Source organism: Pongo pygmaeus, chromosome 1 (assembly GCF_028885625.2).
Source record: "Pongo pygmaeus isolate AG05252 chromosome 1, NHGRI_mPonPyg2-v2.0_pri, whole genome shotgun sequence".
Classification (NCBI taxonomy): Eukaryota; Metazoa; Chordata; class Mammalia; order Primates; family Hominidae; genus Pongo; species Pongo pygmaeus.
The window spans coordinates 43,514,954-43,542,184 of record NC_072373.2 but is presented as its reverse complement, the minus strand read 5'-3'; the positions used below and the strand labels follow the sequence as shown (position 1 = coordinate 43,542,184).

General features: G+C 50.5%; 1 protein-coding gene and 1 long non-coding RNA gene across 2 annotated transcripts in view; one reads left to right on the top strand and one right to left on the bottom strand.

Annotated features, from left to right (window-relative positions):
• Nucleotides 1-2,011: 2,011 nt before the first annotated feature.
• Nucleotides 2,012-27,231, bottom strand: part of SLC26A9 (solute carrier family 26 member 9) — a 30,421-nt gene continuing 5,201 nt past the window's right edge. The window contains exons 2-22 of the mRNA XM_054452472.1: nucleotides 24,672-24,814; nucleotides 21,935-22,074; nucleotides 21,706-21,816; nucleotides 20,862-21,037; nucleotides 18,878-19,042; nucleotides 18,182-18,334; nucleotides 17,806-17,888; nucleotides 16,903-17,050; nucleotides 16,493-16,606; nucleotides 16,211-16,288; nucleotides 15,535-15,630; nucleotides 13,354-13,460; nucleotides 12,516-12,585; nucleotides 12,307-12,399; nucleotides 12,054-12,167; nucleotides 10,534-10,815; nucleotides 9,134-9,188; nucleotides 7,807-7,952; nucleotides 6,245-6,316; nucleotides 4,321-4,364; nucleotides 2,012-4,143 (exon numbers count right to left, since the gene is read on the bottom strand). Of these exons, the coding sequence (XP_054308447.1) occupies nucleotides 3,738-4,143; nucleotides 4,321-4,364; nucleotides 6,245-6,316; nucleotides 7,807-7,952; nucleotides 9,134-9,188; nucleotides 10,534-10,815; nucleotides 12,054-12,167; nucleotides 12,307-12,399; nucleotides 12,516-12,585; nucleotides 13,354-13,460; nucleotides 15,535-15,630; nucleotides 16,211-16,288; nucleotides 16,493-16,606; nucleotides 16,903-17,050; nucleotides 17,806-17,888; nucleotides 18,182-18,334; nucleotides 18,878-19,042; nucleotides 20,862-21,037; nucleotides 21,706-21,816; nucleotides 21,935-22,074; nucleotides 24,672-24,796 (2,778 nt within the window). The 5' untranslated portion in view covers nucleotides 24,797-24,814 and the 3' untranslated portion in view covers nucleotides 2,012-3,737. The remainder of the gene's footprint in view (nucleotides 4,144-4,320; nucleotides 4,365-6,244; nucleotides 6,317-7,806; nucleotides 7,953-9,133; nucleotides 9,189-10,533; nucleotides 10,816-12,053; nucleotides 12,168-12,306; nucleotides 12,400-12,515; nucleotides 12,586-13,353; nucleotides 13,461-15,534; nucleotides 15,631-16,210; nucleotides 16,289-16,492; nucleotides 16,607-16,902; nucleotides 17,051-17,805; nucleotides 17,889-18,181; nucleotides 18,335-18,877; nucleotides 19,043-20,861; nucleotides 21,038-21,705; nucleotides 21,817-21,934; nucleotides 22,075-24,671; nucleotides 24,815-27,231) is intronic.
• Nucleotides 23,903-27,231, top strand: part of LOC129014807 (uncharacterized) — a 42,974-nt gene continuing 39,645 nt past the window's right edge. Inside the window, exons 1-2 of the long non-coding RNA XR_008494349.1 lie at nucleotides 23,903-23,943; nucleotides 24,584-24,743. This is a non-coding gene — a long non-coding RNA (uncharacterized LOC129014807). The remainder of the gene's footprint in view (nucleotides 23,944-24,583; nucleotides 24,744-27,231) is intronic.

Sequence of the window (27,231 nt, the reverse complement as noted above, 5' to 3'; positions counted from 1 at the left end):
CCTGCCTTGGTCTCCCAAAGTGCTGGTATTACAGGTGCGAGTCACTGCATCCAGCCTCTTGTGATACTTTTAGTTTTGCAACTTTTTATTTGTTTGAAATTATTTCCAAGTAAAAATTTGTTTAAAAAAATCCCTTATTTACACAAAAATTTGTTGAAGGAAAAGTGTTTACTTCCAGCTCTGGAAGTAAGAAGTAACTCGCATAATTCTAAAGAATTTGCTTTCATGTTATGCAATTTAGAGACAGAAGTCTTAGTGTCATCTTGTTTGATCTACCATCTAGAGCAGGAGCTCCTCTGACAACATCCCTGGTGGGTGGTTAGCTTATCTCTTCCTGGGCATGTTCAGGGATTCACAGTCTTAAAATTACCCCATTCCAGTCTAGAATGGTGAGATGGCTGTCTTACAAATGCTTCCATACTACCTCTATATACGACTAATGCCATGTTGTAGTTAGACAACTACATAGGTTACAGTGGGTTTGGAAGATGAAAGGCTAAAGAAATGTACCCAATTCAGATGCTACTTACGTGCCACTCAAAACCCTCCTACTAAGCCTCTGTTGGAATAATGTTTCTGGGTGGTCTTATCTGCTAGCCCCTCCCAGGAGCCATGCCATACCTCTTCCTTCCTGCAGGTGCATCACTGTTGCCCTAGCATGGGTCACCTTGGGAACTGCTCTGCACGCATATCCATGCATCCTACATTTGTTGAAGAGTTAATACCCATAGGGCCATCCTTGATCAATGGACTATGGGTGTGAGGGTTAAATGTTTCTCTAGGACAGTTTGCAGATGCTTCTCACAGGGCTCCTGGGAAGGACTGGCAGGGTAGAGCCCCACTTGCCTTTCACAGTGGCTCTTTCTTGTGTTGGCTTTCTCTGCCTCCCTGTTTTCACTCTTGCCCATCTCTCCTCTCCCTGAGATCATTGCCTGAATAGCCCATGCAGACTTTTGTCTCAGGTTCTGCATCCAGGGGGAATCAGGCTAAGATAGCATCATTAGAAAAAAAGTCTAAAACTCCTACGAGAGGGATGCTAATTGCTCATTTACCCAAATCCCACAGCTCAGCTGAATAGCAGCTAAAGCAAGATTAGTTTATCTTAAATAAATATCATTTTGGGACTCATTGACTTCTCTGCCTCTGCAACATATCCTCTTCCTTCAACTGTTTCTCCTTCTTCTAGTTCTCCCCATCTTTTTTTTTTTTTTTTAAGAGATGGGGTCGCACTATGGGTTGGCCAGACTGGTGTTGAACTCCTGGCTTCAAGCAATCCCTTAAATCTCCAGAGTTTTGGGATTACAGGTGTGAGCCACTGTGCCTGGCCCTGTGTATCTCCACACCATTGACCATTCATCTCCCTTCCCTCTTTGTTTTGTCTAATCTCTGGTCCTTCATCTCTTTCCACTTCATCCTCTTTCTGTCTCCTTTATGGCTTTGCTTTTTGTTTTTCTGTGATTCCTCTTATCTTCTTCCCTTTCTGATTGCTGGTAAACACAGTTGACAGTCAACCTAGCTTGTATGACACTTGAATCCCATGGCTTTGCTCTCCTTGCATTGTCTCACAAACAGGGCAGAGAAAGGTGGGATTAGATTGTGTGCTGCCCCACACTAAGGATTCTGAAGGGTTTGCTAAGTAAGGATGGGATTGGCCCTTAATAGGCATCCCATGAATGTGAAAGAATTAGTGAGTGAAAGGTATGCAGAGGGATGATGGGGCTTTGACACCCCCTATAGCCACAAAAATCCAGAGTTGGCTCTGGATACTGGTCCTGGGTGTGTGGACCCCTCAGCCCAATCTTCTCTCCCCAGTTTCTGTTCTTTAGCTGGATCATGGAAGTTTATGCATTCCCAGGATGGAAAATCAGAACCTGGAGAGGAGCTGGGAGACCTACAGAGAAATCTGAGTCCTCGTTTCTTCCCCTGCCCGGGATAATGCAAAGCAAGGCCAGGTCTCCGTGGAGGTGACTTGTTTTGCTTTTCTATAAAACCACCCAAACATGTGCATTTGTTCACAGTTCAAATCCAGTTTATTACCAAAATGAACAAAAGAAGAATGAGGCTTAAATTAAATAAATTATGCAAATATCTCAAGAGATAAGGTTCCCAGTCCTCCCTGGGAATTATATTATCACAGGTCAGTATCACTAAGAACATTCAAAAGTATTGAAATTCTGGATTATTTCACTACTTTGCCTCCATCTTTCCTGCTTCAACCAGGTCCAGAAGAGTGTTCTTTTCCAAATATTCCAGCAGAGATGTTTTCTTCAATGTCTTCCCTCTGCCTCATGTGTTTCCAATCTTACCTCCACAGTGGGCTCTGCAACCCTCAGACATGTTGCAGATCTCTCCCTGAGCCTCAACTCCAGGCCACTGGGTCAACAATCTCCTTCAGTTCTGAGGCTGGTCTGGGGGTTAATGATTACTTGGGGGTTAAGGATCACTTCATCAAGTCCTCAGGGGATCTAGATACTTGGTTCAAAGGGGACTCTGACTTGGAATGTCCTGAGGCTCTGTGACCTTCTCCCACCTCCTGGGCCTGAGCTGGACTTGGAAGGAGGTGGAGTAGGGGAGAGTGAGTTGTCATTGGCTAAGGCTCTTGTCCTCCTGGAATTTGGCACTTCGGGTGCTGGGCATGGTGAATCCCAGATAACATTGTCCTTCGCCTTCCAAGTTTTGAGTTCCATTGGCAGCCAGATGGCATAATGAATTCACAGAAAAGCAATGCTCCTGGGCCAAGAATGTGTTGGCTCTTGGCCAGCACCCCCTCCTTTAACTCTAAGAAGACTTGTTAGCTGACCAACTCACTCAACACACAGACACACAATGCAGGTCTGGCTGAAGTTAGAAATGGGGATGTTTTCCTAGGCTGGGCCAGCCCAACCTGTTGGGGAAGGGGTTGTTAAGTTGAAGAAGCTTGAGAAAAGCAGTGATGAGAGGTCAGAAGATTTTCTGTGCATTTCCACTGAAATTTTACAAAACACTTACACATGGAACCTATTTATTTTCAAGTCAACAGTGGGGTTCCTCTCAATACCTCCTTGTACATATGGAGAAGTTAACCCCTATTTTCATCTTCATAGGAGAAGATGGCCTCAGGTCCTAAGGGTGTTAAAGAATCTTCCTGTGGAGGAAGACCCAATCTGGATTAGCCCCTTTCCACATCTGCATGCAGTTAGGGGATGCAGCAGATCCCTGGAGGACTTCCACCTTTGCCTGTAGAAGGACCCCATTGTGTCTCTGGGCCACAAGCTAATAAGGAAGAGTTAACATGATTGGCTCTTTGCCAAGTAAAGAAAGTTAAGGCAGATTTACCAAAGGGAGGCATTTCCCTGATGGGCCCTGGGGTCAAGGGGGACTGTCTGGGCCCAGGTCCTGTCCGTTTTCCCTGTGTTGGTACTAGCACCCTCTTCCCCTCTGAGTCTCTGGGTGCAAAGAGGGATTCCCAAAAGCTTTTGTGCAGAATAACTGGTATCTATTACTAGGATGCCAGAGGATTCTGCCAGCTACCCATCCCCCTCTTTGGGGTTTCTAGCCAGCCTCCAGGGGAAGGGAGCAGCCTCTGAGGGCAGTGATGTTTCAGGAGGTGAGGCAGAACCTTAGTGGGCTGTCCCTGGGGAGGTAGCTCTGGTGGTCTCGACGGTCCTGGCCACTGTCCAGGCTAGAGTCTGACGTGCTTGCTGACAGCAGTGGTGGTTTGGGCAGCCTTGGGGATGATGGAGGGGGGCGCATAGTTACTAAGGCCTAGACTCCTGGGTGTGGAGAGCACATGGTCCCTGGGTGCAGAGCTGCCAGAGACAGAGTTGAGGCAGCTGGGGAAGGCAAGCCAGATTCCTAACCAAGTTTATCCCTATGTCCCGTGACAGCCTGACACCATCTGACACCGAGCCGTGTGGGCTCTGGGACACTTTTTGAAGCTTGTACAGCAGGCCAGCACAGTTGTACTTGTCCTTCTGTTTTTGGCTCACTTGTAAAAGCTGGAAGTCAAGGTGTCCTTCAGCTGCCAAGGACAGGGCAGAGGTGGGTGGTGTGGAGTGAGCAGGAGGCTTGTCCATTGCGGCCAGGGCCTGACGGGTGAAGAGTGGGCTCACCAGACTCTCACTCCTGTAAGGGTAGCACCCCCCTGCTGCTGAGAGGCTCTCTCTGGAGATGCGGGGAGGGAAGGAGGGGAGGAGAGAGGGGGAGAGGAGAGAGGAACCCAAGCTCTGGGGGATGCATTTTCCTCCGCCCGACACCCCCTGTGACCCCAGGCTCATCCTTTATGGAAGTCCCAAGTGCCAGGCACTCTGTAGGCAGCATGAGGACTGGCTGAGCCCTCACAGGGCGGTCAGGGTCTCTGCGTGAAACATGCTCCCGAACATCTCCTGCAGGAACCACAGGAAGGAAGTGGGAGGGGAAGAGAGAAGTTAGACCAGTTGGGGTCACAGTGGCTGCAACCAAGAGGTGACCCTAGGAACCCCTGGCCAGAACGAGGCACCATGTGTGCCTGTGTGTGTGCGTGTGTGTGTGTGCGAAAGTGTTTGTGAACAGGGGAGAGGCAGGGTCAGCCTAGGAGGTGAACCAGTCCAGCGTGGCAGGAGCAGGTGCTGAAATCTACATGTGAATCACCTCCTGTGTGCTGTGTGACCTTCCACGTGTCCCTCGCCCCCTAATAGCTTCACTTTCCTCATTGGGTAAAATGAGGGTTGGCAGTAGACAAGCTCTAAAGTCCTTTCTCACGTTGATAAGCTATTTTGGTCCTATCCTGGCTTTTTGGAACGTGCTGGAGATTCCAAGAGGGCACAGAAATCAGTCTGCCAAATCTTTGTGGCTCCAGCTCTATTTTTTAATCTGTCCCACCTGCCATCAGCACTGTGAGAGATGGATTCAGAGCACCATGGAGCTCAATGTCAAAAAGAACGGGAAGAGGCACAAAGAGAGACACTACTTCTCATAGATCCAAAGCCAGATTTCCCCAAACCTAGTCATCTGGTTTCTTTTAATTCAGGGCATTGGTGGGGTGGTGTTAATCCAGGGGCCCTATGGGGATGGGGATCCCTCGTATACACATACCTTTTAGGTTTTGTTTTGTTTGTTTGTTTTTGAGACAGTCTAGCTCTGTCACCCAAGCTGGAGTGCAGTGGCATGATCTTGGCTCACTGCAACCTCTGCCTCCCGGGTTCAAGTGATTCTCATGCCTCAGACTCCCGAGTAGTTGGGACTACAGGCATGCACCACTACGCCTGGCTAATTTTTGTGCTTTTAGTAGAGACGGGGTTTTGCCATGTTGGCCAGGCTGGTGTCAAACTCCTGACCTCAGGTGATCCACCCACCTCAGCCTCCCAAAGTGCTGGGATTACAGGTGTGAACCATTGCAGCCAGCCACATATCTTTTAGTTCTTAAGGCTTGTCTACATGCAATAATAATTCATTTGTAGACCCAGAATTCATCTATTCTACCAGAACGTAAGTTTCGAAAAGGCAGAGGCCTTTGTTTTGCTCACTGCTATATGCCCGTACTGAACTGCGTCAGGCAAACAGTAGGTACGCCATAAATACCTGCTGAATTAATGAAAGAACAAGTGACTGCCCTGCCAATCTTGTGTGGTGGATGGGACAGGTATTACCTATGTTTCCCTAATTTCACAGATGATAAAAACTAGGGCCCAGGGTGTATGTGGCTTGCTCAGGGTCACATGGGTGATGTGTTGGAGAATAAGAATAGATACTAGTTCTCTAGGACTTGGTCCAGTGACTCACCCTTACCCCACGATGCCTTTCAGGGAGTGAGAAGAATGAAAACAAAGGCCAGGCATCATGGCTTATGCCTGTAATCCAGGCACTTAGGAGACTGAGGCAGGCAGATTGCTTGAGATCGGAAGTTCGAGACCAGCCCAGCCAACATGGTGAAAAGCTGTCTCTACTAAAAATACAAAAATTAGCTGGGCATGGGCCTGAAGTCGCAGCTACTCGGGAGGCTGAGGCAGGAGAACTGCTGGAACCTGGGAGGCAGAGGTTGCAGTGAGCTGAGATCATGTCACTGCATTCCAGTCTGGGTGATAGAGAGAGACTTTGTCTCACAAAAAAAAACAAAAAAGAAAAAGAAGAAAAAGAAACAAAGATGACCACAAATCTTTGTGGTCTTGAATGTGACTGCTCTGGGCTGGAGGTGAGACAGCTGAGTGAACGCCTTGTATTTGACAGCGACCCCATCCTTCCCCTCCTCATCCTGCTCCCACTCTCACAGCGCGGTCCCTCAGCTCACCTGCTCTAAGTCCCAGTAGCTGGGGATGTCCTCCTCTGAGTCGTACAAGGAGAGTTCAGTGTCCTCTGGAGCCTGGAAGGGAGGAAGCCGGTGCAGAATGAGCTTCAGTGACTGAGCAGCAAAGTTGGTGCATGGTGGCAGGAAAAGGGACAGGTGGCCGGCTCTGATTGGATGCTGCTTCCTGACACATGACATCCTCTTGTCCCTTCCCTCACCTGCCTCACAAAAACAGCACGGCTGTGGTCTTCCCCCTTATACCAGACAGGTGTGTATCGCGGTCTTCCCTCCTTTGTGGTCCGTTAGAGGCAGGGAAGGTTTTACCCAGCTTAGAAAAACTATTGGCTAGCCGCCTGACCTTGGGGAATTCCTGTCCTCCTGGGAATCTATTTTCTAATCTGTTAAAGTCTGATAACCAGCCTCACTTTGCCTGCTTTGTCCCTCACAACGCTGTTGAAAAGATGTGCGTTTATGTGTGTGATTTGTATCTGTGAATATAGTCTATAATATGTGAGTATATATAATATAAAATATAAATTATTTATAAGTCTATAACTAATCAAGTATACATATCAACTAGAGTAGCTGAACATGATTAGGGCACTAACAACTAACGCAGGTTCCTCCAGAATCTCCCTCTTTGCTCTGCAGACAAATTCACGAAGCAGGAAAGCCCGTTGTTTCCCCAGGGTTTCCCTCTAGGCATGGAGGGCAGGAGCCAGCACCCTGTGTGTTCCTCGGCAGTCTTTCAGCACTTAGAACAGATGGTTTCACCTTCTTCAGTCTCTTAAGGCAAAGAGCAAATCATTGCTCTAGAGCCAGAAAAGCCTTTGTTATGACCCACAGAGGGCAGGGGAGGTTTTTACCCAGGGCTGGGGCACAACCAGAGTCTTGGGAGGCCAAGGGCAGGAGCTGAGCTGGGAGGGGACCCTGAGGGCTGAGAGATGACTGGGGATCTGGGCAGGGACCCCAAGAGGGTGGGCTTTTTCTGACTCCCCAGTCTTCTGGAGTTTTAGATGGTGTTATTTTGTATCCCATTTGTATGTCACTTACTGAGCTAGTAAATTAAATGTCAAAAAGCTGAGACAAAACTCAGACCCAATCTCTTTATCCCTCACCAGCCTGAAATCCCTAAGCTTCGGTAAGTTAAAATGGGTAGGCTTACTCCCCTCCCCTCCCTTCCCGAAAGCCTTCTTTAGAAAGAGATGAGGAGGAGGCAGGGAACAATGCCAGCAGAGTGGGCCTGCTCTACTATGCTTTGGGTGTTTGTGCAACCAGAAAATTTATATTGATAAATAATTTTTACAATACACAAAGTGCTTTCAAGTGACACAAAAGATGTAATTATCACTTAACCCTAAAACAAAACAAAAGAAAAATGCAGAGAGGTAGGTAATGTTAGTTGATGGTGCTCATTCTATAGATAAGGAAACTGAGATTCAGAAAACTGAAATGGCAGACTTGATATTGGAATTTAAATCTTCTCCTGTGTTCTTTCTAATGCCTCTTGGTCCTGCTATTTCAGTGCCTTGGAGCCTAGGATTCCCCAGGTGCAAGGACCTTACCCCTTGGAAGTTGCGTCCTGGGGTCCCGTCTCTGGCATTTGCCTGGGCAAAGAGGACTGCGTCATGTATGCTGGGAAAGACGTGCTTGCATTCTAGACTCCCATCCTCAAAGACGCCTCCATGGCTAATGTCTTTGTACACCTGGGCTAGAAGGAGGAAAAATCACCTTCAGAGAGATAACAGCCATTGTGGATTGGAGCTGGGGGGTGGGGAAGATGGTGAGACCAGAGCAGGGATGGGAGAGGCCTGAGGTGCCAGCTCTTGCTGTATCTGAGGGCCACGGCATTGGCGGTGCAATATCAGTTCTGGACAGCAGAGGGCAACATGAACTTGAGGATGCTGAAGTTTCAACCCAGGGCAGAAGGAAGCAGTTTGATTTAGGCAGTCAGTACTTTGTGGTGATTCGAGTGGAAAAGCCTAAGCCATCCTTGAGGAGGCCGCTGCCAGTTCTATCCTCCAAGAACCCATCCTTCCTCTTGTTTTCCCAGACCTTTCCAGCAACTTCCAATGTGTGGCAGAACTATTACTCTTTATCCCAGAGATGGTTTCCTGAGGGGGTGTCCAGTGAGGTTGGGGAGAATCCACTGCTTCTAACTCCAGAACATGTCATAGCAGGTCATTGCCACTGCAGATTCTCTCCCCGAGTGTGGCCATGTGGAGCTTGGGACCTGCAGCCCTGCTGGAGGGGGTCTGACCCAGTGCAGGGAGCTGGATGTGTGTGTATGTGCCCCTTTACATTCTCCTGTGTGTCTGTGTGCACTTGCTCCCACATCTCTGCACTTTGCATACATGCTAGTGATGTAAATGTCTGCTGCTCTGTGGCCACGTCCTTGAGGCTGTGTATATGCACCCTTTGGAGGCTGTATGCCTACAAAACTGCATATTTATATGTTCCCTGGGGAATTAGGGTACTGTGTGCTCTATGCCTATATAGATTCACAGAGTTTCTGATTGGGAGAGGATCCTCAAATCCATCTAGTCAACCCTCTCATTTTACATAGGTAGAAATAGATCCCTTGAGAGATAAAGTGACTCGGCCAAGGATACATGGCAAATTAGTTATGGGGTAGATTAGAATCCTAGCTGTCCTTTTGTAACTCCATGACCCCTTCACCCCCACTCTGCCACTAAGGCCCCTAGGATGTTTATGCAATCTGACCAGTCTCTTTGGACTTGTACCTGAAGCTTTTATGAGCAGGCAGCAGCTTGAGGGGGGATAGCTGGGTGCTCTCATTTCCAACCTCCTCACTATTCAGACCCCACCAACCTGTTCCTACCCCACACTCCTTGCCAGCCTTTCAGTCCCTAAATGTCCTCTTTCTCTTACCATGGATGTTCACCAAGAAGACCTTCACGCCGATCTTCCCATAGGTGGAGCTCAGCTAGAAGTGTTGGAGTAGGGAGGCAAAAGGAAAGGAATGTTCTGAGTGGGTCTCAAAAGTGATTCACAAAACTTACTTCAGAGGGGAAGCCAAACAAATAAGCAACCCCAAGAGCCCAGCAGCCAAAGATAAAAATAGCAGCAAAGCACACCACTTCTCCCTGGAGTGTTGGCTGACGGCTTCTCTGGGAAGTGGGGCGGAAATGGACTTTTGCCAACGTGGTGGGCACTTAAAGTCACCATGGCCCCTTCCTGTGGGGCTAGATCTTTTCTTTGTTTTTCTTTTGAGATGGAGTTTCACTCTGTTGCCCAGGCTGGAGTGCTGTGGCGCGATCTCGGCTCACTGCAACCTCCGCCTCCTGGGTTCAAGCAATTCTCTGCCTCAGCCTCCCGAATAGCTGGGACTACAGGTGCCTGTCACCAAACCCGGCTAATTTTTGTATTTTTAGTAGAGACGGGCTTTCACCATGTTGGCCAGGCTGGTCTTGAACTCCTGACCTTGTGATCCACCTGCCTTGGCCTCCCAAAATGGTGGGATTACAGGAATGAGCCACCACGCCCGGCTGATCTTTTCTTTCAGTAGCTTAGATTCCCAGACTCCTTTGTGGCTTCAGACAGAAGCTACAGGGGAGGATGGAGGCTCAGGGAGTCTAGAGCTTCAGCCAAGGCCGGCCTGGACTCCAGATCCCGGCTAAGGAAGCTGGCTGAGGCCCAAGGCTGGGTATGGGGCCTGCCCTGCGCCTGATTGATGGTGAAGTCAGTCCGAACACTCTCTGTGCCCATTGTTCCCCTGGCTTGCCTCTATCTGAGCCAGCTCTGAGGTTTGCTGACTCCCGCCATTGGCGGTGGCTGCTGGAAAGTTATCAGATAGATACATTCATTCAAGGTGTCCCGTGGGCTGTCTGTTTGGCCTGATGGTGTGGGGCACTGGTGTTATTTCTTTTCCGCTCTTAGGGTGGCCGGTGAATGAGGGACAAGGGCAGCAGATCATGAACCAGGAGCCAAACTGGACCCTCCTCAGAGACCCTGGGTCGGTTCCTGGTGGCTGAGAGGGACTTGGGATGGCCTCTGGGGTGTTGGGGTGGTGGGGGTGTTGGGAGCACGGGGGCCTGAAGCTCTGGTAGACTTCTCCCGCCACTCATTGTCACGGGTCGTCTGGGCCTGCTCTGTGGAGAATGTCCCATCCTGGTAGCGTCTGGGGAAAGGAGGGATTCCTAGGAGCCGTTAGCCTCCCTGGTGAGCTTCCTCCCTCAGCTTCCTGAAATGAGGGCTCCCAGGAAAGGGAATGTGGAGAGCAGAGCGGAGGGGTCGGAGTGGGTGGTGCTTGCTGTCCCCGAGGGCCTCACCTTGGCCAGGGCCTTGATGCCCATCAAGTCCACAAAGCTGACTCCACTCATGTCTAGGATGAGGGTGTGGAAGGTGACGAAGGGCGGGACGCTGGCCAGCGTGTCACTGGGCTCGCCAGGGCCCTGAGCAGAGGCCGGTGGCTCACTCTGGGCAGCTGAGGAGCTGTCAGGGCTGAAGGTGATATAGGACACGCTGGTGCCGTTAGCCGGCGTCTGGTTGTTGTTGGGGTCTGTGGGGGGCGCGTTCTCAAAGTCCTGCTGCAGCTCCTGCAGGGAGACAGTCTGGAGGGGTGGGGACAGTGGGCAGAGTCAGGGACCACCAGACTGAGCCAGACCTTGCTGTGACTGAAGCAGGGGCATGGAGGGTGTAGGTGGAGGGGAATAACTCGCCTCGGTGATGGTGAACACAGACCCCGAAAGCTCCACCAGAGAGGCCTCTCCTAAAGCCCTTTCTTAGGCAGGGCCTGCAAACTTGGTCTCCTACAATCCAGACAAAGTCAGAGGACCCAGCCAAGAGAGGCACTGAAGCCTCAAGCCCACTCTGTCCGGGAGAATGCCCCTCCAGGGACACTGAGCTCCTTTATTTCTTGAGACAGAGTCTCCCTCTGTTGCCCAGGCTGGAGTGCAGTGGCACTATCTAGGCTCACTGCAACCTCTACCTCCTGGGTTCAAGTGATTCTCGTGCCTCAGCCTCCCAAGTAGCTGGGATTACAGGTGCCCACCACCACGCCTGGCTAATTTTTGTGTATTTTTAGTAGAGACAGGGTTTCGCCATTTTGGGCAGGCTGGTCTTGAACTCCTGACCTCAAGTGATTCTCCCGCCTCGGCCTCCCAAAGTGCTGGGATTATAAGGATTTCTCCCATGCCCACCCCAGCCTTGCTAGCCCTGGGCTGCCTGGGTTCCCCAGGAAACTCACTGCTGCTCCCCCCTGGGTTGTTCAAAAGTCCATGGGCCATGTCCTATCTTAGCCAGAAAATGGAGAAGGGCCATGGGGGGTTCAGTGGCTTTCCTGGGAGATGGTAGCACCTCATCCAAGAAGAAAAATGCCCAGGCTGGGCGCAGTGGCTCAGGCCTATAATCCCAGCACTTTGGGAGGCTGAGGTAGGTGGATCACCTGAGGTCAGGAGTTTGACACCAGCCTGGCCAACATGGTGAAACCCCATCTCTACTAAAAATACAAAAATTAGCCCAGCGTGGTGGCACCTGTAATCTCAGCTACTTGGGAGGCTAAGGAAGGAGAATCGCTTGAACCCCAGAGGTGGAGTTTGCGGAGAGCCAAGATCACGCCATTGCACTCAAGCCTGGGTGACAAGAGCAAAATTCCACTTCTTAAAAAAAAAAAAAAAAAAAAAATAGAAGAAGAAAAATGCCCAGTGGCCACCAGGCAGTGTTCCCAGAGACTTTCTGTCTTTGCCTGTCAGGGTTGGAAGTGGGGCCCCCAAGGTACCACGAATAACAGGGGGCAATATCAGAATGGGCAGGAGAGCAGGGTACGGGGCTGCTTCTGGCCTCCATTCACCTTGGTTTTCATGAATAGAGACCTCCTCTGTTGTGTGGGCCTCATTCTCCGCTTCTCCTGCTTCTTGAGGTATTTTTGCTTGGCTAGTAATACTTTCTGGGGGTCCATGCCTGTCTGTAGGGAAAGAGCCAACAGCAATCTTGACCTCCGCCCTCTATGGGAGTGGGCTGTTCTCAGCTCCCACCGCCCTTCTGCTTCCATCTTCTGGCCACTCTCTGTCTAGAGCCTCTGGTCGTCAGGGACTGAGTCTTACCTTGGCAATGACCTTTTGCCTGAAGATCTCTGAGTTGGCAAAGTAGAGAGGGGAGCAGTAAGTGATGATTTTAATCCCCTGGATATCCTGGGCCTGTGACAGGGAGACTGAGCTCAAGTTGCAGAAATGTCTTTATTGGCTTTAAAAAACAACCTCTTCTTGGGGTGGTGCAGAGCAAAAGAAGGAGGTCATAAGCTTGAATTACCTACCCTATTATAGGTCTTGGGATTCACATAAATGTCAGTGTCCATGACCTGGGCCAGTGCATAGCCATTTCGACTGGATGGAGAAGGAAGAGAAAAACATAAGAGAATGCTAATGGCACATGGGCCTGGAAGGGTGCCCCTGCTGGGGCGGGGGCAGAGCCAAGGTTGGATGAGGTCCTGTCCTCACCCCCAGACTTGCTGTGTCTGTCTTTTTGCACTGGAGACACATGTCTGGTGGCCTGTGGCCTCCTATAACTATGAGGATGACAGGCAGGCCCTTGACATAGCTCCCAGACCACGGGGCGGGGGAGAGAAGTGGTAGGAGAAGTGGTGGGAGTCGCCCTGAAGTCATCACTTCCTTGTTCTGAGTTCTCAAGAAGAGAAGATAGGATTCCCCCAACATTCAGCATCCTCCCTGCCTTGGCCAAGACCCCTTCTCTGTGATACTCCCAGTGTGTAGAACACAGCTTCTGTCTTCTACCCAGGCTCTCTCCTGGGGTGGGGTCCATTTGGTTTGGGGTTCTGGCAGTGTCTTTGGAAGGATGTTGAATCTCACCACCTGCCCTTGCCCTCCTTTCTCTGCCACTGCCCTCTCCCCAGCTGTCCCCAGCAAGACTATGCTGGTTTTCTCTGGGGTTTTCAGGATATGGGAAGTTAAACAGCCCAGACTGTGCCCACAGTCCTGGCTGGGTTGGGCTCTCCTTGGGCCTGGCAGCACCTCCAGTGCCAGGCCCAGAGGTGGAAGGTGCAGTGGACTAAGCCAGGCTGTGGCATGGCAGCCCTTTGTGGGCTGGCCCAAGGACCCGACTGTGGGCCTGGGAGGGCAGAAGCTATCACTTACAACTGAGTCTGGAAGACCACGACCAGGATGGAGAAGGCGACACCCACTGCCACACCATAGGGCAGGCTGAGGAAGAAGGAGGAGAGGAAGCTCACTACCCAGATGCACTGTGAAAAGAGAGATGTCAAAAGCAGACCTGGGGAAAAAACAACCTCTTTCAGGAAGTCTTCCTGGATTAGCCAAGGCCATTCTCTGTTAGTACAACCTCAGTGCCTCTCTTCTCTCTCTTTTTTTTTTTTAAATTGCATTTTTGCAATATTTTATGTATTTGTGCTTTGGTTACACTTTCCTCTTTCCCTTAGATTGACTGTCGTTGCCTGATCTTGTCTGCGTTTTTAATAGAAGCCCCAGCACACAGGGAGGCGGCATCTATAAGAGCATGCATCTTGGGTCAGATCTGTTTGGGTTCAAAATGTGTTTGTTTGTTTGTTTTTGGAGTCACAGGGTCTTGCTCTGTTGCTCAGGCTGTAGTGCAGTGGCAAGATCAGCTCACTGGAGCCTCAAACTCTTGAACCCAAGTTGTGCTCCCGCCTTACCTTCCTGAATAGTTAGGACTATAGTCACATGCCACTACACCCACCTAACGTTTTATTTTTCTACAGAAGGTTCTCGCTATGCTGCCCAAGCTGACCTCAAGGTCACTTGGGCTTGAGGTCACTGACCTCAAGTGATCCTCCTGCCTCAGCCCCCTAAAGTGCTAGATCACAGGTATGAGTCACTGCACCCAGCCCAAAGTTTTGTTCTTTAATCGCTATGTGAAACAAAAGGAGAATAATAATGTCTACCTTATGAAAGGATTCAAAAGTTAAGGAATGTGACAATCCTAGCCTAGTGATGGATGCTCAGTAGGTGATCAACAAGTGTGAGTTCCCTCTCTCTGTCTCACAGCGAGCTGTGTGGGCCCTGACAGGAGCTCAGCAGTGCTTTCTGATTGGCTGGGGGCCTGGTTTTGTGTGTGGGTAGGGGGCAACATTGGGTGAAGTTTTGATAGTTGCCCCCTATAGATTTTAAGACCCGGAAATTCCTCTAAAGGAAATAAATCTGCCCAGATTCCTGTAGAGAATTGCTGTGAAGATCAAATGGAAACAAAAGCCACCATATGAACCTAAGGAAATACCGCCATAGTGGGGGCTTGTTGGGCTATGGTCAAAGCAGATCCTTGGGCTGGGAACTGAGGTATAATTTTTCTCCCTGTCCTCATCACTCTCTGGGTGACCACAGATGAGCCACTCACTTCTCTGGCTTTAAGGATTTTCTTTCCTGCCCTAGGTTGGGTGAGCCTCCCTTCCCTTTGAGACAGTACAGCCTAGAGGTCTGGAGTCCAGGACTTGGAGTTTTAATCCAGACTCTACCGCTTCCTACCTCTGTGGCCTTTGACGATTTACTTAACCATTCTGAGCCTTGGTTTCACCATCGTTAAGAAAGTTTAGTAAATCCTCTCCCATAGGTTATGGTGGGGCTTAAATGGAGAGAAGGCAGTGTCATCAAAACACACTGGCCTTCATTACTATGCCCAGCGGATGATGCAGTGGAGTGTGTGACTAATCATAACAATAAGTCATGTTTGCAGGATGTTTGTGCTCATGTGGTGTTTTCCCACTGTGATCTCATTTAATCCTCGGAACCAGCATTTGACGCAACCATGACTGCATGAGTCTTACCCCCATTTACAGATGAGGAAATAGAACCCCAGGGAAGTCTAGTAACTTGCTCAAGATTTTGGTCCCCTGGCTTTATGTTCTAGGGCTTTAAAAAAAAAAAAAAAAAAAAAACAATTTCCTTTTACTTTTTTGGAGCTATATGTCATAAAGTAGTCATAGCTAAGCTTTATTGAGTATAAAATACGATGTAGACAACATGTTTACTTGTATTACCTTGCTTCCTCTTCATAGAAAACCCTGGGAGGCAGAGAGTATAAAATAACCATTTCCCCGATTAAGATGCCAAGAATGGGCAAGGTTAAGGGGATTGCTATTGGCCACAGAGCCAGCAGATGGCTGAGTTAGGGTTTGATCATAGGATGTTTCACTTCGAAACTTGGACTTTTAACAACTCATCTATGCTAATTAGGAAGCAGCAGACTAGAGGGTTCATTGTTAGGACAGGGCTAACTGACAGGGCTGTGGGGTTGGAGGAGAGGGCAGGGGCATGGCCAGTACCCAGAGGCTGCCCAATACTTACACAGTCCAGCTTGCTCTTCCTCCACAGGTAGTAGGGGTCGGTGAGTTGCTTGAGGGAGTTCTTGAGATTGACAGCGATCAGGGCTCCTAGCACAGACTAGAGAAGCAGAACATTGCTCCAGGCCCCCAGGGTCTCCCCTTCTTTTTGCCCTCCTGCGCATACTCGACCCTGAAGCCTGGCAGGACAGAGATGGAGTTCTGGAACACCTCCCCTGGCTGATCCCCCAAATCTCTGCATTCAACCTTAGGTTTGGAAAGTGCTGGCGTTAGAGCCATGGGGTCCTTCCTGGCCCCATCCTTGCCCTATCTCTCTTCCCTCATCTCTAAATGATGCATGCCTAGAGCCCTCCTAGCTGGGCTATATAAGAGCCTGGTACTCATGGGTAGGTGCAAATGTTGCCTAGGGATTAGACTCTGAGGCCAGAAGGCTGGAGTTTGGGACCAGCCTTGCGCTGTAAGCTGCCTCACTATGGACAAGGTTACTTAGGCTCTCAGACTCAGTTTCCTTCACCTGTACAATGGGGAGGATAAAACCTGCATTGTCTACCTCACAGGTTGTGGTTGAGACTAAGTACGACAATGATGGCACTTTGTAGTCCGTAAAGTGCCACACAACTCTCAGGGATTGTTCTTATTGGAGTCTCTCGTTTTCTTCTGCTCGATGGCTGGGCTCTTACCTTAGGGAGAGGATACAGATAGATCCCCAGGACCAGCATGGTGATCATCACCACCAGAGACACACACAGGCTGGCCACCTATTCCGAGAAAGAGTTGGGGATAGAGGGAAGGTGTGAAATTTTTGCTCTTGATTTATTTCCAATCCATGGCTTTGGTGGAGTGGAGACTAAGAAGGGAAGAAGGGGGTTGGAGAAGAGCTGGCCTGGCTTGCAGTGCCCAGGCTTCTTTGGGGCAACTGTTCTGTTACCACCTCCCCCCAACTCCCCTAGAACAAGGCTTACCTGGGATTTTCCTCCAGCTCCATCCACAGCCAGAGTGACGGAAAGCGCACAGCAAATGACATGAATTTTAAAGAAGGAGCCAAAGAAGTTGCTGCAGCCGAGGGCGATCATCTCCTGCAGGTAGGGGACAGGATTAGAAGCCAGTGTGGGGCTGGGGGGCACGGGGACCAAGTGCAGTCAGGCACGCAAGCTGGATTGTGGGCCTAGGACCTGAGAGTGACCCAGTGGTTATAAAGTCACACATTCCCAGTCAAGAGGAGGTCAGCTTCTTGGGGTCAGAGGACCCCCTATCCCCCACACTCGAGGCAGCCTGCCTCACCTCAGCCCAATGAGCTCCCCACCCAAGATATCTCATGCCAGGCCTGAGTTGACCCGTCCTGCCCAGTCCTGCCGGAGGTGGCCAGAGCTACCTGGTTCGAATCCACGTCGTAGCCGTGCTTGTTGGCCAGGGTCCGGCCCATAGCCAGGTTGATGACATAGCTCACGATGGCTAGGGAGAAGGCTGTGCCTATCATGTCCTTCCACTGTGAGACCACAGGCGACACAGGGGTGGGGAACCTGCCGAGGATCCAGGAAGGAGGCAGAACCCAAGGGTGTGAGTGGGAGGGCAGCCAAGTCCTTCACCAGCCCACAGGGACCAGCCAGGCCCCCATGGTGTGCCGGGATCTTTGCCTAAGTTATCCCATCCAGTCTGAATCCTCAGCACCACCCCATAGGGTAGGGACCATCACTCCTGTTTTACAAAGGAGGAAACTGAGGCTGAGAGAACCTAACTTGCCCAAGGTCCCTGGGCCAGTACATGGTAGGGCCTCATTTGTTAACTCCCAGATTCTGAACCCTGTACACTCACGAGTCCACAGACACCTAGACCTTTGGTGCTATATGGTCTTCCCTCCCTTGCCTGCTCCAGTCCTGCAGGACAAGCGTCTCCCCTCTCCTCCCAGGGCCCAGCATGGTGCCTGGCACAGAGTGGATGCTTCATGAATCTGGTTGAACCTAATAGTTCCCTTTCTACATGGACAAAGAACCAATGCATTAGAGCAAGGCGAAGAGCCAGCAAGGGGCTGATCAGAGAGGCTTTGTTTAACAGCATCTGTTGAATGAGATTTATAAGGGGAGTGAGGCAGTTAAGACTCATTTTTGATAAAATAGCCTACATTGGCTGGTTGTGCGGCCCTTCTCAGGAAACGGTAATAGTGTCATACAGTTTCGACTGCACTTTCATAGAGTTCATCTTGTCTCCCTCTCCAAGCTCAGGCCTTAGTGGGGCATGTGGTGTGGGTGGGCCAGGCTTCTGGGCCACCTGGACTCACCCGCGTTGGATTTCTCCCACGATCTGCATGTGATACTTTTTGGGCATCTTACAGCCACCGGAGATAGCTGTTGCCACCACCACCTGCAAACCCCAGAGTGGAGAATGGGGATTGGCCCTAAGTTGGGGCCAGGGCAGGGGTCTCTCTCAAGTCTCCTTTTCTCTAGGGACCCTGAATCCCACTCCCCTGCCTCCTTAGGGGGAATTATTAGAGCAGTAGAAAGAGAGGAAACGCCACATATGGGGGATGGGATGGATTCACATCTGACTTCCTGTCCCACTGGCTGCCAGTTGAGGGGATGGGGTGAGGAAAGGTAGGGGCTTCCTCGTCTCACAGCCTGGCCCCCCAACACCCCAGCTCTGGACAACATCCTTACCACAATCATCTCTGTAGGGATGGGGAAGCGAATCTTGTGCATGTAGCGAGCATTGAGCTCCTTCACCAGCACCAGGAAGGCACCACTGATGACAGCGAAGATGAGCGAGGCGATGTTGGTGTGGGGGAGGTTTTTGCAAATGTCAATGAAGGTCTGGGGGAAAGAGCATCATGCTCACAGGCTCCCACCCCTTCTTCCCATACTACCCCACCTTTGGGTGTCTGACCCAGGGAAGGGTTGCCATCAAAGCTAATGGAGGCACACTGAGACAGAATTAAAACCCTGATCAGGAACCTTGTCCCGTCGTCCACCGCCCTCTCCCAAAAGGCACATGGGGAACTTGTGCTAGAAAAGGAGTGCTTTTTTTTTCTTTAGAAGAGTTTGGGCTGAAGGAGGAGGGATGGAGATTAGACATAAGGCAGGACTTTCCAGGCAGGGAGGGATTGAGGCACTAGAATGGGGAACTGGCGGAGAATGTACAGCTCTTTTCTGCAGGGATTAACTACCAAGAACCTCAGTGAGCCTCAAGGTCATGACTTTGACCCTCCCAAGACAGAAACCCCCTCAGAATCCTCTCTGAACAACAGCTAAGCCAGCTTTTGCAATGAGGAGCTCACAACATCTTAAAACAGTACATCCTCCTCATGTGTCTGCTCGAGCCTTGCCCCACTGGCAGGGGTGCATCCCCAGACTCACAAAGACGATGGACCCTGGGCCTGTGTAGGAGGGGATGGTCAATCCGAAGATGTACTTGAGCACCGAAATCAGGATCTGCAGGCCGGCGGCCGTCATGAAGCCCCGGATGAAGGACTCGGAGAGGTAGATGGCCACAAAGCCAAACTGCATGAAGCCCAGACCCATCTGAGAGGAGGAAAAGGGTGGTTGGTGGAGGAAGACCAATGTGGTTCAGCAGTTCCAATGACCCGCCCCACCCACACCCAGGTCTGGAGCTCCATGCAGTCCTAGCATAGCAGTGGCTTGAGGGAAATGGACCATCTGTGACCTTCATCTGCCCTTCACTGTGCTCTACATGCCTGCCATCAGACCTTCAGCTCCTTTAGAGCGTGGGCCTTTTTGTCACATCACCTCTCTGGCTTTGGCTTATCTGTAAAATAAGTCTGGTCCTCCCCCAGTGTTTTCTCTCTCAGTAAATGACACCATCATTAACCTGGTTGCCCAACCAAAAACTTGAGAGTCATCCTCCCTTACCTCCCACATCCAGTCTATCGCCAAGCTCCTGGTAAAATATTCTTTTCAAGTCCAGCCCCATCTCTTTCTCCACCTGGTCTTGGCCTGCATTATTCCTGCCTGGGCCTCTGCAGAGTCTCCCAACAGGTCCCCTGCCTTGTTTCTAATCCACCTCCCACTGACCATTCTCTGTGTAGCCCAAATGATCCTTATAAACTGCCAATCAGACCCAAAGTCGCTGTTTAGAGACCAGACCCCATATCTCATTGTCTGGTTCCTGCCTACTTTTCCATCCTCTTCTGGGGCTCTTTACCCTCCAGCCACACCAAGCCCCTTACTTTCCCTGGGCAGATCACACTCTCTCAGGCCTCAGTGTTTTTAGGCACTGTTCCTTCTGCCTGGACCATCCTTTGTATATCTTGTTCCTGGTTAAGTTCTCATCCTTTAAGAGAGGTGGAGTGTCACCTCCTCTTTGAGGTCCTCCGTGACTCTGCTCTGTGTCCCTACAGTCTTTGTACATGGCTCTACTTTGCTGCTTATCTCACTGCATACAAATTTATCTGTTGACATGGCTCCTTCCTCTGCTGGGCTGTGAGCAACTTGTGAATTGGACCTCTTTCTTACTTATCTTTGTATCCCAGGGTTTAGCCTAGTTCTTGGCACAAAACTGAATGAATGAGTGAATGAAAAGGTGCTCTCTGGGACTGCGTTTTGCTCTTGCATTCTGTCATGTTGTGCTTTCCTTTGTAAAACCTAGCAGAATCCTTTGCAACCCTTTGCAGAAGCTCAATTTATGTTGTGCAACTGCTGCTGTGGCTTGGAGCAGAGGAGGCTGGAGCGGAGTGAGGGATGTTAGAGAAAATTAGCAGTCTGCAAGACTGTGCTGGCAGAGAGTTGGGTTTCTCCACGGGATAATGGAGAGAGGCTGTGAGTCTTTTACAGTTTTAAATCTCAGGACAGTTTTACCAGGTACAGCTGTTGTTTTTTTGTATGGTCCTGCTGGATGCAGATGAGGAGATACTGTTAATTTTCAAGGTTCACTTTAGCCCTGGGATGGGGAGGGGGGAGGAGGGAGGAGGTAGAGCCCTAAATTGTTTTTCATTCTTTTTTTTTTTTTTTTTTTTTTTTGAGATGGAGTCTCGCTCTGTCACCCAGGCTGAAGTGCAGTGGCGTGATCTTGGCTCACTGCAACCTCTGCCTCCCGGATTCAAGTGATTCTCCTGCCTCAGCCTTCTGAGTAGTTGGGACTACAGGCGCATGCCACCAAGCCTGGCATATTTTTGTATTTTTAGTAGAGATGGGGTTTCATCATGTTGGTCAAGCTGGTCTCAAACTCCTGACCTCAAGTGATCCACCCGCCTCAGCCACCCAAAGTGCTGGGATTACAGGCATGAGCCTCCACACCCAGCCCCCTAAATCAGATTTAGCATCAGTCTGATTGGGGCAGGGTGGTCTGATGCTCTTCTAGCAAGGTTGGGGGCTGCCCCCTCACCTGGATGATGGCAGTGAGGCAGGCTAGCGTAGCTGACACGTGCAGCCTCTCTGCCTCCATGGCTGCTGTGTCCACATAGCTCTCATTGGTGGCGTTGTTGAAGACCTGGAATTTCGACTCTGGGGCCAGCTGCAGACAGATGTTACCCACCAGGATGCTGATAACGGCAAAGGTACCTGTGGTGCCCCACCCAGCCAGCAAAAATCAGAGGTTTGGACCACACCCAATGGAAATCAGAAAGGGGCCCAGGAACGCTTCCCAACCCCCAGGGGGATGGATCCCTGCACCTCCAAGGCTCTTCTCCATCATAATAATAACAACCACTCACTCTAACCATGATCTATGCTTTTCAAGGTGCTTTCACCTCAACGGTCAATATTGTCTTACCAGACATGTGAGGAAATGAACTCAGAAATAAGAAATATAAGCAGAGCCTGAACCAGAAACCAGCCCTTGTGACCAGGCTTTCTTCCATCTCACTTAGCACCAGAGAAGTCCAAATGTCCCTGTAGTGGCCGGCTGGGACCAACTAGGGAGTTAGATGGTGATTTCTCCCATCTGTTTAAGCATGTTATAGCATATGGTACATCTTGTTCTGCCAAGTCTTCCTCTCATTTCTGGGAGGAAGATGGAACAGGTAATGCTAACCGAACTCAAAGAGGCTCAGTGGTTTCTCCAAGGTCACTGAGGACCTGGAAATGACATTCACAGTGACCATTCCCCTAGGACTGACCAGCAACAACTCCAGGAGAATGCAGATGGAAAATCTCCCGAGCCCCCTTTGCCACACCTCCCATCCTTGTGGTCTGGGTTATCCTTCCTGCCCAGAGGGGAGAGGCCTTACCTGGCACCATCTGGTGAACACCTCCCAGGAAGAAGTAGGTTAGGAGGGGGAAGAAGGAGGAGTAGAGGCCATTGACTGCAGGAAGGTTGGCCAGCAGAGCAAATGCCATGCCTGCAGAGGACAACAAGATTGAAGCTCAGCGGCATGACTGGCTTATGGGGATCACAGAGGGATGGAGTGGGGATGAGGAGAGGAATGGTGGGGGGAGTGGCAATCCAGGCCCCTTCACCTTGTGGGACCTGGATGGATCCCCCGCTGAGTCCACCAAGCAGGTCGGGAATGATGTAGTCTTTAATCTTGTACTTGGGGAGCCAGGAGAGCACAGGCAGCAGCCCAAACACCACAGCTTTGATCTTGGCTGAGGAACATCTGGAGGGGAAAGGGGAAAATTTCTAGTCGGCTCTGCATGGCTTGGACATTCCATGTTGGAGAGGGATTATCATATCCTGCTCGTTTCATTCATTGGTTCATTCAAAATTCACTGAACTGTGTGCCAGGGATATTGAGAAGAAAAGGCAGGAACTTTTTCTTGAGAGCTCATCAACTTGTCCTGGGCATTAGCTGGAGGTCTTCTGACTGCCAGCTGCTTACCTGGGGAGTTTACAAGACTTGGCTTAAAGGTATGGGTGTTATGGTGGCTCAGCCTTCGGAGGTATCAGATCCATCCCTTGGCTCAGATGGCTTTTCTGTGGGAAAGGCTCCTCTGAGTCCTGTCTGTCTGATCCCAGGCCTGGGTAACTGCACCTTGGCTCCTGCCGCTGTGTGTGCATCCTGTGTGTGCATTCTTTGCTTTTCGTCTGTCTCTCCCACTAGGCAGCAAACCCCACCATGCATGGCGAGAAGTCTAACTCTCCTGTTCATCTTTGTACACCTTGAGCCTTGCACAGGGGCACTTAGTAAATATTTGTTGAATAAATGAATGAGTGAATACACCTGAGTGGGGCCTGCCTGCTGCCATTTTTCTTAGAACTTCTTTGAAAAGGAAGGCTCTATTGTTCCTGCAGGGTGCACTCTGCTGACTCACTATCCTTTATGTGTGGTAACTCCAATACCGGAGTTCTTTCTCCTGTTAATTCACTGGGCAGCAAAGGAGGGAAGAATTCGTTGGTCAACGCAGGGTGGGGAGAGTTGATCCCTTCCCTGTTTGTTGAACACCTCAAGGTCCTTTCATAGAAACTCAGGAGCGGTAGGAACAAGGGCTTACAAACTCAAGGGTGACAGCCGGTGGATTGATGACTGGAAGTGGGTGAGGGGCATTTGCTTTCCTTCTCCCAGTTGAGGGAACTCAAATACTTAGGGCCCATCTGGTGACTCACTGGCCTGCTCTGATGAGGCTTCCTTTCCTGCCCAGCACCAATTCCTGCTCTTTGCTCTTGCTCAACAATAGTTTCCTTGACACTCGGTCCCCTGGATGTCACCCAAGACTGAAACCAACAAAGACAATGCTTTGTACCTTGGAAAGTCTGGGCAGATTTTCTCTTCCAACTAACACTCCAAGGAAAAGCATCATCATCAATATCTTACCCCCTGTCCCTTCTGGGGCTCATGGGTGCCTCTGCCATCCCTGGGATGCTGGAAGGGGAGGTGAATGGGGGATAAATTGCTTAATGCAACTCTAAAGCCTTGCTTGAAGAGAGAATCAGCCCTGCAGGGGCTCCATCAGGTCTGTTTGTGGCAGAGAAAGCCGAACTTATGAATAGAGAGCTGGCTAGGGAAAGAAAAACAACTCATTTGAGGGCTAGTCCATGCCCAACCTTACTTGCAAGTCTGCTGTATGTTGGGCAAAGCAATCTGAAGCTTGAAAGAAGAGCTGGAAACAGAGGCTGAGAGGGATTAGCTTTCTAGACATTCATTCATTCATTCATTCATGAAACAAATATTTATTGGTGCACCTTCTCTATGCCAGGCACTGTTCAAGGCTCTCATGCCAGTATCATAGGAATTGTTAGTTTGCTGTATCCCTTTACAGCTTTCATTATCCTAATCTTTTAGAACAATAGCAGATCTTCTCATCCTCAGACTTTGTGCCCTAAAGTCTTGGGCACAAAGACTGGCAGAGACCACCTGTCTGAGGAGCACAGCTATGAGGACAGACTGTAACTGGGCAGAAATGGAGCCTCCCAAGAGAAATAGGGTTGGGCTGGGGCTTTTAGTACAAACTCAAGTGGGTGATTCCCCCGGCCTGAACCTGTTCCACCTGCGTCTCCACTTCAGCCATTGCCAGTGACCTCAATCCAGGTAACTGAATCAGCCGTTTCCCCAGGGGAGTGAGGGAGAGTGAGCCGGCCTACAGCTGGGCCAGAGGAGGTCTGCCAGGAGTCTGGGAATGGGGAGGGTGACACCCGCAGCCCCAGCCTCCTGGGGTGTGGGTATGGATCACCTTGTGTAGCGCCTCCTTAGGGACAAGGTTTCATACCCACCATCGCATTTCCCGGGAGCTGAGAGTGGAAAGAGCCTGGCCGCTGGTAGATCCCCTCAGGAAAGTTCAGAAATTTAGGGCCTCCTTTTGGCATTCTCTGGACCAAATGGAGGAAGGAACACCCAGGAGGGAAAGGACAAAGAACTTGGGGTGATGGTAACTTCAGGTATTTTTTTGTAAGGAGGGAACAGGGCATGGAGTAAGGGCTCTGATGCTCCCCATCCCTCCATAATGTAGCATGCTCATCTACCACACCTTAACAAACCCAGAGAGACTGGGGTGGATTGAGAATATGGGAGATGCCATGCAGGGGTTTGGGAATGCCCTATAACCCTTCTGGATGGTTCTTGCTCCTGCTCCCCATCCTCCCTGGGGGTCTCAGTACAGATGAGATTGTAGGATCTTAAATTCGTCATTCAGAACCTCGCTTCCCCAGGGCTTCCCTTAACCCCATCTTAGGGATACCAGTGCGGAAGCCGTGTCCTAGTGCAGAAAGGATTTTGATAGGGAGGAGAGGAGGCAGGAGTCTGGGTTCTGGACCAGTTACCTGAAGGCATTGCGAAGTTTCTCTCCCACTGGGTATGTCCGGTTCTTCTTCTCAAACTCATCGTCGAAGAGGGTGAGGGAGTATGCGGCTCTGTCTACCACGTAGCGGGGCCTGGGCTGGCTCATATCTGGGGCATTTACAAGCTTTGGGAGAAGCAGAGGAAGGGAGGGTGAGGGAACATCCCTCCCCAGTGCCAGCCCAGGCCTTCTCTCTCTGGTCCTCGCAGCAGCAGAGTTTTATTCTGGCCTTCCCCGCCCCGATAAAGCAAGGTGCCTCCCTTCCCTCTGTCAAGTTTTTCCGTCAGACTCCCTGCTCGCAATGGCCTTCCTTCCCAGGCACTGATGATGCATACACTCGCCCTGGCTGTTTTGCTTGGCGCTCAGCACGTGGCTGGCACTCCACACCTGTGGCATCACCATCACCCCCACTGAGCACCAGGCAAAGGGGAGGTAGAAGTACGAGGGCAGGAGTCCCCACTTGATTCAGCAGGTGGACCCTCCCCTCCCCTGACCTCTGGTGTCCCCACAAGCCATACTCCCTCCCCAGACCTCAGTTTCCCTGGCAGAAAGGCTCCCACCATTCAGCCAGTCAGCTTGGAAGAAACAGAAAACAGCTTGCCTAGAAGCAGGGGGATAGCTGAGATGAACTCAGGAGGACCCTTCTTGGATAAGGCACCTAGAACTTCACCAACAGTTTTCCCAGGGGGACAATGGTGTGTGTGGGGAAACCAGCATGGTCCGCCTGCCGGCTCTCTCTCCCACGGCTTCCTGTGCCTAACCTTTCCCCCACCCTTGTGTACTGCCGCTCCTCTCCTCCTCACTTTTTGTGCAACCTTGCTGACGTTCCAGGAGTTGAGATGGGCAGAGCTGAGTGCCAGGGCCCCTGAGGCCCGGAGGAGTTCCCTGCAGGAAGCTTTCCCCCTCCTTCTTCCAATTACTGGGCTTCCCACCTCCCCTCTACCTCCTAGAGCTGGGAGAAGTTGCTCAGAGGACCACAGAGAAAGAAGGACAGAGAAGAAAGAGATGGGGCAGGCTTAGAGTGAGGATTTGTATCTGGGAGGTGGGGAGTGTGGGGTGGCTGTGGCCAGTTTGGCAAAAGACTGGAGATGGGGTTGAAAATGAGTAACTACATGGGGACTAGAGATGCCCCCAACTTCCCAGAGGAGAGCCTGGGTGAGGGGCAGGTTGTCAGAGGGGAGCAGGTTGCTTAATGCCTTTTGTGGAAGGGTCCAGGAGCCTGGGTTAGTCCTGCTTTTATTAAGGAGGTAGAACGGGCAACATTACTTTTCAAACCTCAGATTCCGTATCACTAAAGTGGGGGTAACAGACATATCTCACAGGGTTGTTGTGAAGATCAAATGAGTTAATGGATAAGAAAGGGTTGTGTAAAATGTAAAGTGTGATGCAAATGTGAGTTTCTATTATGAATAAGATTGTGCTCAAGTTGGTGAAGGCTGGGCTGGTGCATTCCATTCATTTGGTCTTAGGATCCCAAGGTCCACTTGAACTACATGTGAGGGTGGGATGCCCGGCAAGACCCCACAGGTGGTACCCAGCAGAAGCGAAGGTGGGAGAATGAACCTACCCCCAGGGCCTGTGCCCAGCCCCTTGCCTTGCCCTTAGTGTGTCCTCAACAAATACTTGTTGAGCGAATTGATAAATGGTGTTTTGGAGGAGACATGGGCAGAAATGAGTAAGGGCAATGGCATGTGAGACATTTCAGTGGGAGAAATGAGAGACGGGGTGGCTTAAGGAAAACAGCACAAGTTTGAGAGCCAGATGACCTAGGTTCAAAGATTCAGTTTCTTCATCTGTAAATGGGGATAATAACAGTTGCAGGCAGATGCTATGAGGATTAAGTGAGATCATGTGTATGAAGAGGCTAGCTTTTTATAGGCACACAGTAAATGGTAGTGGCGGTGATTACTATGATTAAGATGGGAGGGTGCTTTCTACCTCCTAGCAGAGACTATTCAGAGGCTGCCGGCCCTTCACCTGCCCGTGAGTCGGGGTGGTCTCGCTCTTCCTTTCCACCTGCTCCAGAGTCTGCATGGGTCTGGCTGTCGAGGTGGTTTGCCTGGGGGGGGCTCAATGAGTGGGGAGCATGACCTCCCCACATAGGAACCCAGAGCTCCAGACCTTGCTTCGGAAAAAGACTCATGGTTTGGGGAGTCTAGCCCAGGCCACTAAACAGACCACTTGCAAAAAAAAAAAAAAAAAAAATAGCCAAAAATTTCAAGGGGGGCTGAATCAGAAAAGAAGAGCCCTTTGGAAGAGGAGGTGATGGGAGATCTTGCTTCCACACCAACCAGCAGGCAGCGATCCCTGAAGCATCTTCCTAGGCTGCTTTCAAAGGCTCTAAGTTCCGGTAGTGTGTTTGCGGGGAATGGAGTTATTAGCATCTGATTCCGCTGAACCCTACTATCCCAGCCCCCCTCCTCGCGATTTCCCCACTTCCTCAGTGGTACCTTTCTTCCTGCCACCCAGCCCACCCCCATCCTTGTTCCTGTCCTCTCCCTCCTCCTCAGCCTCCATATTCAGTTGTTCATCAAATCCTATTG